The sequence below is a fragment of the Micromys minutus genome (genome assembly GCF_963924665.1).
Source record: "Micromys minutus genome assembly, chromosome: 9".
NCBI classification, from domain to species: domain Eukaryota; kingdom Metazoa; phylum Chordata; class Mammalia; order Rodentia; family Muridae; genus Micromys; species Micromys minutus.
In genome coordinates this window covers 24,508,564-24,523,587 of record NC_137978.1, presented here as the reverse complement: position 1 = coordinate 24,523,587, position 15,024 = coordinate 24,508,564, and the positions used below count along the sequence as shown (strand labels likewise).

Below are 15,024 nucleotides of genomic sequence, written 5' to 3'. Positions count from 1 at the left end.
ATGCTTGTTATTGTAGTTGTCATTCTTATTGGTCAAATAAATTAGTGGACAAGATAACAAGAAGAAATAACCTCTGATTTTTTTTTTTTTCAGAATGAAACTCACAATATGGGAAATAACTTATGTAGAAAATGAATAGCTATTTGCCCATAAAAGCACAAACAAAAACAAAACTAACTAACAAAAAACAACTGGATGAGTACTCCAAAAACAACTGGTCAGGATAGGGTAGGAAAGAAGTAGACTACAATACCTGAAGATGCCCATGTGCTAACTCTGAGCACCTGTGAATGCTTTAGTATGGTGTTTTACATGGCCAACGGAAGTTTGGAAATGAGGTCTTGGCTCACCCAGGTGGCCTCAACATATTCTTAGGTCCCTTGAAGAACAGAGGTAAGAAATTCATTGTTTTAAAAGATATTAAGACTGAAAGCCGAGATCAGAGAGAAAAAAAGAGTCCACCCTGCTGCCGGTGACGATGAAGGAGCCACCAAACAATGACAGCAAGTGGTTTCTAAGATGAAAAAGGCAGGGGAACAGATTTGTCTCTATCGACAGCAGGTGTGTAGCCCTGTGACCCCACTTGTCACACCATCAATAGGAAACAAATCCTCTTGCGTTTTTGAAAACGTGGTGGTCAGTGGTTAGGATAGGTTTGTTATAATCAAGCAGATTCCAGATCTCACTGGATTAACCCAAGGTTCCTCCACTCCAGCCCTCTCTCTTCTACATGCCCAACATATGTTAAAGGACTATTATTTACATGCCCAACATATGTAGAAGAACTATTCTTTACATGCCCAACGTATCTTTACACTCACTCAGGGATCTGCCACTCAGTAGGTTACATCTCAGCACCTAGGGCAGGTTCAGAAGGGCAAAGAGACTCATAGCCACCTGCTGGTGTCCAGAATGTCACTGCCACTCACATCCCATTGGCAGCACTTGTCACATGACTCCGATAGAATTTGAAGAGAAGATGGGTGTTGCTGAGAGACCAAAGGGACATCCGGTACTGAGCATCACTGGCCATAGCACTAAAAAATTGACAGAGTAACAAGACTTTCCCAGGACAGGGGCTGTTAAAATGGCAACTAGAGATCATGAGAGGTGTGCTAAAGAGATGAACACAGGGCAACTTTGGACAAACTTGTGGCGAGAAGGGAAAAAATGAAGGAGGAAAGAGGAAAACCTGTTTAATCACTCTAAGGTCAGACAGTCACACGGAATTTAACGTGTGCTTGCTCAAACTCCACAAGCCACAGAGGCACTCAAAACTACTTTTGCAACTTTTCATAAAATCTCTAGTTGCTTGATGGAAAGGCTGTTGCTATCTTTCCCCATTTCTTTCCAAAAGGATTCCTACAGGGTCCTGAGATTAATTAGGGATAGTTGTCTTCTTCCTTTCAAAAATCTTCCTAGTTGGAGGCTAGGTTATATGATAAAATTTCCTCTATAGACGTTTCACATTGACCCTTAAATGTCCCTACTTAACTTATACTTGGGCTCACTAACTTGAAAACAGGCCTTTATGAGCCCAGCCAGATTCAGTACCGAGAGTGAGGGCTAAGATTATCACCTTGATAGAATGCAGAGTCACCTGAGGAACATATCTCCAGGCAGGTCTCTGGGGGATTATCTAGATTAAGTTAACTGAGGTAGGAAGATACACCCTTGGCTACTTTATCTCTGTTGCTTTGATAAAGTACTCTGACCAAAAGCTATGTAGGGGAAGCAATGGTTTCCTTCAGTTTACAGGTTACAGGTCATCGAAGGACTTCTGGGAAGGAATGCAACAGGAATTTGAAGTAGGAAACATGGAGGAACACTTTTCTGGCACACTAGCAAGTCCATGATTAATTCACTTCTTTACATAGCCCAAGGCTGCCTGTTCTGACCATGCACAGTGTTATGCACATTGGGCTGGGCCATTCTACATCAATCAAAAATCCAGACAACTCCTTATAGACATGTCCATAGTCCAATCCTCTTTTCTCCAATTCACTGAAGAATCTAGGCAGTTCCTCAATGGACTTCCTTCTCAGATGACTAGACCATGTCTTGTTGACAGAAGCTAGGCAGGATATATATTAGATGTGAGAGGTACCATTACATGCACTGTGGTCCTGGGCCAAAACAAAGGAGGAAAGAAAGCAGAATACAAGTATTGGTTACTATGTTTAATGCTGTTTGAACACAATGTGTCTAGCAGCCTCTTGTCCCTTCCCAGTTCCTATCACACCTTCATCTTAGACTGTATTCTGTTCTCTGGAAGTGTAAGCCCAAAGACAAAAGACAGCTTTCTTTTTAGTTACTTTTGTCAGGTACTTGTCAAGGCAACGAGATAAATAACTAATATTCTAAGATGTAATGGAGTAGGAGAGAGCTGGAGATAGGTCTTGCCTTCAACCTACCCCAGGTATTTATCTAGTCTACACATCATGTCTTGCCATAATTTCCTTCTGTTTATATCTTGTGTCATAATTCATAAAACCCTTTCCTCACTGATGTTATTTGATCTCCATCTAAAAGAAGGCATGTGACATGTTATCAATTTCATTCAACAGAAGAGAAGCTTAACCTGAAAAGCCTCAAGCAGCTTGGCCATGTGGCTCTGCTCTGTGGCTGTAGTTTATGCTCTTTCTGTAATATAGTTCCTTTGGATCCCTCCCATAGTCAATCACAGTCAAGAACACCATTGTTGTGCCTTCTTCTGTGATGCTTCAAGCCAACAAGTTCTACCACACCCTACTCCAGAAAATGTAGGGGTCACATGCACTTTATTACTAACAGCCAGCATCAAAGCAATAACAGGTGTTAGATAATATGCTAAGATCTTTCTATCTAAAGATCAGTTTTCTTTTTAAAAAATATCTATACAGTGAGCTCCATTATTATGACGTAGATTTTGTAATATATATAGATAAAGCAAGTAAAGCATAAAGCAATGGATGGGGCCTCCAAGGGCAAGCAGCCAGGGGAAGATTTGTATCCAGTGGATCCAGCTCACAGTCTGCATTAAAAAAAGAGAACGATTCCCATCTCTTCCCTTCTCCCATCCCAACTCATGGTCCTGTATATGTTAAGCAACTGTTTAGCCTCTAAGGAACTCCCTATCCCATTTTTAACTATGCCCAGTGACCCGTCTACCACAACTAGGACATCATACAGGTCTCTGGCTGTCTCATTCATTTGCTCTTTTAGGTTTCCACTTAAAGTCTTCTTCTATTCTCTCCGTCTCTTGACCCTGTTTGATCCTACAAGGTCTTCAATATCATGTGTGTTTATCCCTTTATTCACCACGGCTGCTTTCCTGTAATCTGTGAGCGCCTTCCTTCACAGTGTGCAGTCATAATCAGCTAATGCCACCATCCCGTTCATGGCATCAGGTACCATTTTAAGTGTTCTATAGAAACCTATGAGCTCAGGAGAGTCGGGGCAGTGTCAAGAACTGGGTAGAGAAGCTCAGAGAAGTTGAATAGTAGGCTGAAGACCGCACAGCCAGTGGGATATTGAACTGGCGATCAGACACAGGGACTGAGGGGTGTTCACTTTTGTGGAGCTGGGGATGAAAAACGGGGCCTCAAAAATGCTTGACAAGTGCTAGAGAGATGGCTTGGTGGTTTAGAGCACCGACTGCTCTTCCAGAGGTCCTGAGTTCAAGTCCCAGCAACCACATGGTGGCTCACAACCATCTGTAATGGGATCTGATGCTCTCTTCTGGTGTGTCTGAAGATAGCTACAGTGTACTCATATGTAATAAATAAATAAATCTTTAAAAACAATGCTTGACAAATGCTCTATCTACCACTGAGTTACAGCCCATCCCGAAGAGAAGACACTTGGAGGCATCCTACAAAGGTTCCTTTTTTCCATAGTCCCTGCAACAATGCAGAAAGGACAGTCATATCTGAAGGAGAAACATCTCAACACACTAACATATAAATACAAGGGCACAACTTGCCTGTGAGTCTCTACGGAAAAATAAAAGCAGTGTTGACTACACACAAGCAGGGAAATGGCCAAGAAAGTCCCACTGTTTCTCAAATTTCTTTCAGAAAAGATGTGTCTTCACAGTAACAGGACAACAATAGATCTCACAGAATATTGGCCCATTAACAGTTTCTACCTAAAAGAGTTGAACTGAATGTATAGCCATAGCTGTCTGAGCACGTTCCAGCTAAGTCCTTGGACCATGAATGGATGTAGATGTTCATCACTACCTGGTGGTGTATGATTCTCCCACACTCTTCCCAGCTGATTCCCATCTTCCCAGTTGATATAGTTTCATCAGATCCTGTTTAGGAGAGAATATTTAACTTCAAGAGTCACCACTGGGGACATTGACCATGAAATCCCATGTTCTATCATAACTAAGAAATGTGATAAAGAACAGGGTGCATAAGAAGGAACCCTACTGACTGCCATTCCCTGCTGCCACAATGGGGTGAAAAAGACCCAGTGCTACCTAGAGATGCTACAGTGTAGGCTGGGAGCATAAGTGAGGTCCCCAGAACTTCAAGTTGAAGTTCCATGCCTCAAGATGTCTCTTAATCCTCAGAGCCTTTCTTTTTTTATTAAAAGTTAGGAGTAGTGATACCTGGACATTTAGAACATATTAAAGATTTACAGGCCACACATGTCTTTGATTGAGTATGCCTATCCAGACAGATATGGGAACCTTAAAGAGACAGGTTTGGTCCTAGGATTTTCCAGAAACTTCTCTCTGAAAGGATGGACAGGTCAGAGTCTCTATTTCCTCTGTGACTAATGATTGACACTCAGAAACTGTACACCTGACTGCATGGAAGAATTTCTGGCTCGTGGAGAAGCTGACAGTGATGGCTATTTAATTTCTTGGTAAATGTGCTAATTGGTGTTCTCTAGAGGAACAAAACTGATAGAAGGAAATTCACATTTAAAGCAACACTCACAGGCATGCCCAGTAGGTTGATTCTAGATTCAGTTTAGCCCATGACTAAGTCCAAGCATCATAGTAAACATCAGATTCTACTCCAAATGGAAAATTAAAACTGCAGTACATAAGCTAATGTCGCTGTGCTTTTCCAGATAATAAACTCAAAAAGTGGTGACCTAGTCTGCCGAGCATCCAGACTTTAAGTAGGGCCCATGGTTCAAAGGTTGGCTCCCTGGATCTTTGTCCATGAGACTTTGAACCAAACCAAGCAACCCAGTGAACCATTTTCTTGTCTGCAAAATGGAGACAGAGTCTTTCTTGTAGGGTTGGTGAAGTTTGAATTAAATCGTGTCCGAAAGGACCAGACGGTGCTCTATAAATGTCTTCCATCCTTCCCAGGACATTACTCATTAAAATAGTCACTAAGCACGGAATTGTGGTGAGTGGCGAGGAGAATCAAGAATACAGAACACACGTCTACTGGGGTAATCAGTTTATGAGGGGCAGAGCCCCAGACCTTGGGGTTCTTGGTCTATGACCTGAAGATCAAAGGCAGAAGACATAAATATCCTTTATTCAAAATGTGTAGGCCCAGTAGTGCATTGGATCTTATACTTCTTTTTAAGTTTGGAATCTTCTATATATGTATTATAATATTAAATCTAAATATGAGATTTATGTATATATCATATGTAACTTATACACATAGCCTGAAGGTAATCTAAATAATTCTTTGTATGAACCAAAGGTGATGGTGTGAAAATCTCTGTGACACCACATCAGCTGCATGGGAGAATACTTCTTATTTAAAGTCTTTAGGTCAGTGCTATATCTCATGTACCAGACTCTTCAGCAGCCCCCAACATCACTCAGATGTTACAGACAGTTCCGCTGCTACATGCTCTTAGCTGTCTGCTCTCCACGTTCAACTCCTCTCTCACAAGCAATGAAGCCAAAGGCCACAGAGGGGAAAGCATCAAGTAATTCACTGTCATGTATCCAGGCATGAAAGGAAGACATCAAATTGGAAAAGTCCTGAGACTACCAGCCTCATGCTCTTTACTCATACCATACAAGACAGGAAAGTCCCAGTTCATGGAGTCCACACACTCAGAACAGCATCATTGCTCACTCTGGTGGCACAGGCCTATGAGACCAGCTCCTTGGGAGACTATGGCAGGAGGACGACAGAGTAAGTTCAAGGCCAGCCTGGGCAATGAAACATTGATGAGATTCTGTCTTTGAAAAGAGAAAAGAAAGGAAAAGAAAAGGAAAGAAGAGAAGAGAAAACAGAATGGGTTGGTGGAGTAGCAAACACAAAGTACTAGGTTCAATCCTTATCACTCAAAACAACAATAATGAACCATAACAACCACCCACCAAACAGGAAAGAGCACAACTGTGGGTACTTTGGTTTTAAAGGACATTTGAAGCTGGCATGTCTCCCTCTATTTGTCCTTTAAAACTTTATAAATGATACTGGATTAATAAAAATCCAGTCCTCAAAATAGTTTAGAAACAACCCTCGCCTCTCAGCTCCTTTCTCCCCTCTTGCCTCCAGCCATGGTTGATTTTTGACTATTTTTACGGACTACTTCACCAAAGATGTGGGGGTGGGGCATGCAGGACTTGGAAACAGATTGTACCACTGGTAAGTGGTGGTTCTCCTACAATTCTACGGCTGGAGAGCTGGACAATCTCAACAACTATAAGTAGAACATCTTAATTTTCCTGTTTATTGAAATATACTGTTCAGAATGTAATCTTTACAATATTGACAGACGTTACTATACACCCAAACGGGTGAGAAAAATTAAAGTCAGAGAAGAGAACCCACTTGTCTGGGGACAAATAGCAAGTGCATAGTGGGTCCCAACCTAACATTTTAGTCCTCTGTCCCATAAGCACCCACTATCATCATGATGAAAGGGACAACAAGAATTGCAACCAGAAGGCCAGCAAGATGTCTTTGTGCAGTGGTTCTCAACCCGTGGGTCGTGACCCCTCGGTGTCACATTTCAGATATTTACATTATGAGTCATAACAGTAGCAATTATGATTACGAAGTAGCAATGACATAATTTTATAATGGGAGGTGACCACAACACAAGGAACTGTGTTAAAAGGCTGCAGGATTAGGAAGGCTTAGTGGGAGAGGCAAGTTCTGTCCAGCTTGATCACCTGCCTTTGATTCCTAGGATCCACATCGTAGAAGAGAGTTAACTCTTCCTAGTTAGTTGTAGAAGAGAGTTAACTCTTCCTAGTTAGTTGTAGAAGAGAGTTAACTCTTCCTAGTTAATTGTCCTCTGACCTCCACACTCTTGTAGCATGGAACAGTCTCTCTCTCTCTCTCTCTCTCTCTCTCTCTCTCTCTCTCTCTCTCTCTCTGTGTGTGTGTGTGTGTGTGTGTGTGTGAGAGAGAGAGAGAGAGAGAAAGAGAGAGAGAGAGAGAGTGTATAAATTAAATGTAAACACCACAGAAGAATCACAATGAGTTAAACAGTTTTAGTTTGCACCAGGATCTTGCCCTATCCGTGGAATGGAAAAATAATAGTAAAATAGTCAAGCTACGAGAGAAAGGAGACATTTGAAGTCTTCCCATAGTCAGGTTGCAAAGTTGCTCCATATTTCTAAAGTACAGTCCATACAACATGTCTGTATTTAGTGAGTCCTACCAAATGGAGTGCTAGTTTAACTAATCTTTGAAAACCTTTCCAGGGATTTGTTGACTGGGCGGAACACCAACTTTGATGCCAACCGTGTGTCTGTCCAGTCCCTTCAAGTCCCTTCTGAAGAGCTAAGCATAGCTGCTGTTTTGGAGTGGGTCCAAACAGTGAAATGAAACATCACCCCAAGTAAAACAAAAACAAAACAAAAAACCAAATCTCCTTGAATATTAACATCAACTTTCTTGTAAACATGTGCCTATGGGTTCTTGCAGACCTTCACTGGGGCATCCATGATTAAATGCCTCTAAGTTGTGGCTTAAACAAGAGAAATTTGTTATCTGATGGTTCTGGAAGGTAAATGTTCATGTTCAAGATGCAGGTAGGGTCAGTTCCCTCTTGGAGATTGTAGGTCTTTCACTCAGCTTGGAGCCTGATGGTGGTCTTGGTGTTCACAGGGTGTTCCCACCTCACTTTCTATCCTCTGCACACCCCCTTTTTAAGCCCTCTTTTCTGAGGATATCATTCATGCTGGATTAAAACTGACTCTTATGGCCTCAATTCAACTTGATTATTCTGTAAAGACCCTCCGAATAACACCTATGGTCTCCAAGCATCTCGGGCAGGGCCTTTGGTGTAAGACAGACACAATCCAACCACAGCTGCCACGTATTCCTCCTGTAAGTTACTGTTATGTCAGACATAGCATTATCTGCCCTTTGAGGCCAGAGGGCTGGTCTAAGTTTCTTATTCAAATGAATATATTTAAGCCTCTGTGGAATGCCAAGCAGCAGGTATTATTTTCCTCTCCTTTACAAATGGAGCACCTGAGGCCCTGAGAAATTAAATATCTTACCCAAAACGGAGAAACTGGCATTTGTCAGAGCTAGGGACAAAACAGTCAGGCTGCCTCAGGAGCTGTGCCTTTAAGAGGCAAGCTTTCCTGTCTCTTACAAGACAGTGCCTTGGTCAATGAGACCTCATAGTCTACACTTGGATACACATAGTCGACTACTACAAAGAGCTTGGGGTCTTGCAAGGAGAGGAGGACCAGTTCTTGGCAAAGCAGGGTCTGATTTGAGTCACACCAGCAAGAGGTCATGCCTCTGGCTGTGGATGCTCACAGAAACACTAGGCTGAAACAGGGATAGCCCTGGGACAGTGGGTGAAGTAGGAGGATACTGTGTGGGCACTAAGACTGCAGCCTTGTCTGCTGGGCTCACAGTCATGGGCTCCGTGCCCATCACAGGCATCAAGGGCGGCTGGCATGCAGCAGCCGAGTGGCCCACATTGCCTGCTGGGAGCATTTCTCTCAGGAGAAATGTAGGTGAATGATGTGGAGGAGGGGGATTTGACTCTTCTCTTTGAAGCAGTAATAAGGGTGGGGGATGGATATGAGGCACTGAGGCAGGTCACTTCCTGTTTCACCAGCAAGGCCCAAGCAAAACAGTCCAAGAGGATGCTTCCTGCAGCCTTTAGCCAAGACAGACGTGAGCTGCCCAGCCTTTTATTTGGTGTTTTACTGGGTGGTTTCTTTTCCCTCATAACACATCCATGGAGTTGCCAAACTTAAAAATCATGGACCAGAGTCTATCATTGCAGATGGATGAATCATTGTGACTGGAGAAAAAATGCAGACAGAAAACATCTGGCACCTCTGTGATGTAACAACAGATGCTCCCTTAGGACTTTTTCCTTACACGTAAGATTATTTAGGTAAGAAACCCAAGAACTTCTCTTGAAGCACTGCTAAGCTGTGTTTCATAGGCATTCATGCCTCAGTTCTATTCAAATTAGCCAAAGGTGATCTTGGCAATAGCTCACAGTTTCAGGACCACCACAGGACACGCAGCTCAACCAGGAATTTTAAAATAAAAGCTCCCCTACTCCAACCCAGTGGCTCCTTCAGTTTTCAGAGTAAACCATGGTTATTGCCAAGGGCGTTTTAACCCCTGTCCTTTCTAAATCTTAGTATTACATTATGGCAACTTATAATATTAGAAAATATTTCCACTCCAGTAACAGCTTCAAGAGTGTCCCCCGACTCAACCTATCATATTGTGTATCTCTGAGCCTTGGTCTTCTGCCCTCCACCCCTCCCCCACTCTTCATTTCCCCTTCCTATGATACATTGCTACCCAGTCCTTTGACACTCTGCACAGACAGCAGCCCCCCAGATGAGTCCCCATGCTGGGCTAGGTGCCAGCCGCACTGTTGTCATTGAGGCTGGGACATTCTTCATTATCCTGCTTTCTACCATTTGTTTTTTTTAACATTCTTCTGAAAGGCTGAGACACTAGACATCATGTAAGGCAGGTCCCTCTCAGATGCTAATGCGGGGCCTGGCCCATGGAAGATGCCTGTTCAAGGCCCATGAGATGACGACAGCTGGGCCTAAGAAGCAGATCTCCCAACTCAACATGAGTAACAGCGGGATATCCAGGCTGCAGAGACTGGATGGTTAGTTTCAAAACCACTGCCACTTTTCTGCCCCCAGGACTCAAATTTCCTTGTAAAACGGGAGCTGTTGAACTGGTTGGACTTTGAGAGATTTCTCAACTCCAGCACTTGCTCAAATCACTTGGCTGCCAATGGGCAGAGGTGAACTCAGTGTGGTTTGGTTCTTAATATGGTTCAGACTTATCCATCAAACATTTAAGCCCCGTTTGGTGACACCTTGACTGGTAAGCTCTAACTAAAAAATGCTCTGATTCTTTCTTTCCAAGACTGGACCGAAGTAAAAACACACCTGGCCAAGAGCACAGGCTGGGATACCACTTAACTCTGCATTTGAAAAAGGACTTAGCAGCCTTACAGTATAAGGATCTGTAAAGAAGTCCCCAACATGCACTCTGGAGTGCGTTTGTGTGTGTGTGTGCATGTGTGTGTGTGTGTGTGTGTGTGTGTGTGTGTGTGTGTGTGAGAGATGCATGTATATGCACATGTTTGTGTGTATGTGTACATATTTGCATATGTGTGTGGAGACAGAGGTCAGCCTCAGGTGTGGCCTCTGAGGAGCCACCATCTTGGTTTTTGAGGCGGGCTCCCTCACTGAACCTGGAGCTCACTGATTCTGCCAGAATACTGTCCATCCAGCCCAGGGATCCTCCAGCCTCCACCTTTCCGGTTTGAGAATTGTAAGTATACAATGCCTGCCGTTTTGACAAGGGCGCTGCGGGCTGAGTTTAGGTTCCCATGCCTGCCCAGCAAGCCCTTTACCTGAGCCAGCTCAAAACGCACTCTCACAGAAGTCCTCCAAACAATATCTATAAGAAAGAACTTTGGCTGTTGTTGGGGTCTTACTATGTAACCCTGAATGGTCTGGAACTGCTATGTAGAAAGGCTGGCCTTGAGCTCAGAGATCTCCATTCTTGGTCTGCAGAGTTCTGAGATTAAAGTCGTGGGGCAGCATGTTCAGCCCTAACTTTTTTTTTTTTTTTTAAGACAGAATCTCACTATGTAGTACAGGCTGGTCTTAAATTTACAGTCCTCCTGCCTCAGCTTTCTAAAGGCTAGGATTAGAGGCGTGTACGACTATGCCTAGATAAAAATAACTTTTCTTTTAATAATTGGAAAAAACTAAAGGTATTCAGTTGTTTTTATACCTACTAATGCAGAACCAAAACCAACAGAAAGGAGAAGGACCAAAATGAGCATAAAGCCCACCTTCTGCATCTCCCAACTGTGAAGGAGGAGAATGTTGACATGGCTCAGTGGGTGAGTTTCCTCTCCACAGGGTGTTAATGAAAGCCAGTCTGTGGGGTTTGCCTGGTGCTGGTGTGGCCTTCGGGGTCCCAGAGTAGCCTCTCAGGTAAGCTAGCAAGCTAGGCTCATCCAGAACTAGGTCAGAGTGTGCATGAGGTTATTTTCAGCTTGAGAGCTGCAGGGGCAAAGGCTGCTGACCTAGCTCGGGGCTTTAAGATCAGTTCTCAAAACAAGTTGGGAATAGCATGCTTCTTAGGGGGTCTGTGATGTCCCACAGTGCTAAATGTGGCAACCTGCAATGTTCAAGGCAGCCTGCAGTTTCGCCCAGATACAGTATAGGGAGTCTGCTTTCACCTCTTGAGGAGAATGTTGGAGAATGTGAGGTCAGTTTTAACACCGTTGTAAACACCTACACATTGTCAGCACTGTTTTTATGTAGATATTATTCTGATTATTCTCTGCTCCAACCTCCCCAGTGAACTCAGAAGCTGAGTATTCCTCTGTAGAATTAGTCCTTCAATCATCCCATGTCTAAAACTGACTCCTGGTCTCCTTCTAACCTGCTCAGCATTAAGTCATCTCTAAAGATCGCTGGCTCCATCCTTCCTTAAATTCAGCCTTTATGCCTTTGGGTCATCAGCAGTCCTCTTCCTCCCTTCCTCCCTGCTCTAGTTGGTAGACCATGATGACTCTACCCTTAACAAACAGATGCACCTTGACTTATCACAGGATAATGGCATAACAATTCCATGGTAAATAGAGAATACCATATTGTAAGCTAAAAATGCAGTTGATACACCCAACCTACTAAAACTCATTGCTTAGCAACAGAGAACACAGAATATTCATTTACCTGTATAGCATCGCACATGGCTGATCCAGGAAAAGATGGAAATTCACAGCTCAAAGTAGTTTTTACCAAATGAGAGCCTCATAAAGCCAAAACATTGTTAGTCCAATCATCCAAAGTCAAAGACCCAGAATCTGACTCTTCTAACCACCATCCCTGCTAAACCTGGTCTGCGCCACGTCTCTGTAGACCCACGTACCTTCCCTGTACCAGGGCAGCCAGCTGATGCTCTCACACTTCTGGCCACCCAGTTTCCACACTATAGTCACCTGATTCTTAGGAAATGAAAGCCAGATGGTACCATGTAGCTACTCACCATCATTAGGCAAAGCCAGCTTTGTTCTGAGGACTCTGCACCCTTTCTGATGTGAGCATTCACCCCCTGGCTTCCTCTGCTTCTTTAGTTTACACTTGGCTGTTAGCTTTTCATCAGAGCAGCTTAGGTCCTTGCAACAGAACCTTTCCCTCAAAGCATCCACACAACCACTCTCTAACCTAAAGTTTCTGTGTGTTCAGTTTCCTCCTTAAAGCGACCTTTGACAGTGCACCTTAAAATGGTAGTGTCCTCTGCTGCCTCACGGCCTTAGACCCTTGTCTGCTCTGAATGTCTGCCTTGCATTAGCTGCCATTTACCCCTTGGCATTTGTTTCCTTCTCCTTCTTACTGGTATACAAAGCTTCATGAATGTGTTTTCTACAGCTACATGGCCTAGTCTGGCCTCGAACTTTTGATCTGCCTCAGCCTTCCTGGTGCTGCAATTACACACACGTGCCAGTGTGCCTGGCTAACACAGAGATTTTGGACTATTTGGTTCTTAGCTGTATGCATGCACACCAAAAAGGAATTGACCATACAAAGGACGTGCTCAAAATGTCTCTATTATATAAAAGAATATTTGGTAGGCTTTTTAAAACAATAGACAGACCCTTTCCGGATGAGAAACTATCCAATTTTCTTCCTCCCCCCATCTTTCTGAGCAGAGAAAGACTGTGTTTTTCCTTGTCCTGTAAAATGTTACTAGGAAGCAAATATGTCCCTTTGTACTTTTTGTCCGTTCTGTCTGTCTTCTGGAGTAATTAATCCTTGCTCATGCTGCCTGGCTTGGAGCTGGCACCCAGGAGCTATGATTTCCCAGCCTGAGCCTAGGCCCTAGCCCTGCTCTCACTGATGGTACCGTACCATGTAGTAGTAATGGACTGTCCTTCAGCTTCCTCACCTAAAAACCCCAGGGACAACGACCTCCAGGTCTTTGTTCCATCAGGTTGATAAGCAGAAATAGAGATGGGCAGTTCGGATCCTGGACAGCCAGAGAGGGAAGAATGTAAATGGTTTTCCTTTTTTTTTTCTGAATCCATAAGGATCAGTTCAGCCTGGCAAGTTACCAACCTGGAAGATGGTCCCAAAAGTTGACCAACAGAGTGATACATGGTGATACATGCCTATAATTTAAGCATTTGAAAGGTTGAGGCCAGCCTAGGCTGTAAAGTAAGACTTTTTCTAAATAAAAACAATTTCCCCCATCCCACTAAAAGAACACGTTTCTAAACACAGTAGCACAATAAGCTCCTTGGCTCCCCTTGTCCAAAACACAACTAAGGGAATGGAGTAATGCCCCAGATACAAGTGTTCCTTTAAGACTCCAGAGCCGTCCTTGCCTAGCCACAGAGAAGTGGGCCAACCTGACTGTAAACCAAACATCTGGGTGGGAAGTAACACAATTTCAGGAGTAAATAACTTGCTTCCAAACATTTAATAGAGACATGGTACAACATGCTTATATGCATCTGTGAGATGCAAGCCACTAACAGAACAGCAGGGCGAGGACTAGAGAAGATGGGGTTAGCCAGGAAAAATCTGAAAATAGGCCAACAGCATTCAGCCATTCAAAGTATTGCTTTGTCAAACCCCAAAATCGCCAGGGTCCCCCTGTGCGACTCAGACTGGCTTTCAACGCTCCAGCCTCTGTCTCTGGGGCCATCCTAAGCCTGCACTGTTTGTTTCAGTATCTTCAGTCTCACAGAAGTGAGATCCCTAAGGTTCGAGGGCACTAGCCCTTTTGCCCCAGCCCACAGAGTTAATGGGGAACAGCGATGTAAAACCGCCACAGGGCGTACCACTTAACCACGAGGCCACCTTTTCCCGGAGTCATGCTCTGTCCTTGAACCTGGACACCCATCTGCCACCACAGAGGCCCGATAGAGAAAGAAAGTCAACAACGAAGTGACAGGCACTTGAACTGTGGCCTGGGTTATACAGAGAGCGCCTGGGGTTCTGTAGAGTCACAGGACACAGGCTGCCGGAGCAAGGCCAACTGCCAGTTTCATAGCCGGACACCTGACACACGCTTGGTCCGGCAGCTCTTTCCCTAGGGCTTCCTCCTTCGGAAGGAACTAAAGTTTGCAAAGTGACAGCCCACAGGCAAACGGGTGCCTTACCTCTTCCATTGTAGTCATCCGAGGCAGCGACTGGGACACAATGCCAGCTTCCCAGAGCTGGATCCTGGGGCCAACAGTGCTCTCACCTCCGCCCGCCAGCTTGCAGTCACTTCCCCTGTCCCGGACAAGCTGGAGAGCGGGCTCTTCACCTGCTCCACCTGGACTGTGGCTCCTCCCTCCCTCGGGGCTGGGAGTGGGCGGGCCTCCATCCTCCAGGCTGGACCGGCCTCGCTGGGGTAGGGGGATGGTGTGCCTTTGCCGGCTGCTCCCAAGGCTTCCTTGCCATCACTCCCTTTGCAAGGGTTTCCGCTTTGCGCCTCCCATCATATCCCATCTGGGGGGAGTTTCTGGGAGCCGAGTACATCTTATCCCTAAAATTAAACTGAACGGCGTAGGACACTGTGAACTTCGTTAGTGATACCCTCGTCCAACTCCGCCCCATGCTGATGG

At 44.4% G+C, this 15,024-nt stretch overlaps 1 protein-coding gene across 1 annotated transcript in view; it reads right to left on the bottom strand.

Annotated features, from left to right (window-relative positions):
* Positions 1 to 15,024, bottom strand: part of FYB2 (FYN binding protein 2) — a gene marked incomplete at both ends in the record, with an annotated part of 138,816 nt that overhangs the window by 93,097 nt on the left and 30,695 nt on the right. The window contains 1 exon segment of the mRNA XM_080922138.1: positions 14,575 to 14,805. Coding sequence (XP_080778264.1) covers positions 14,575 to 14,805 — 231 coding nt within the window.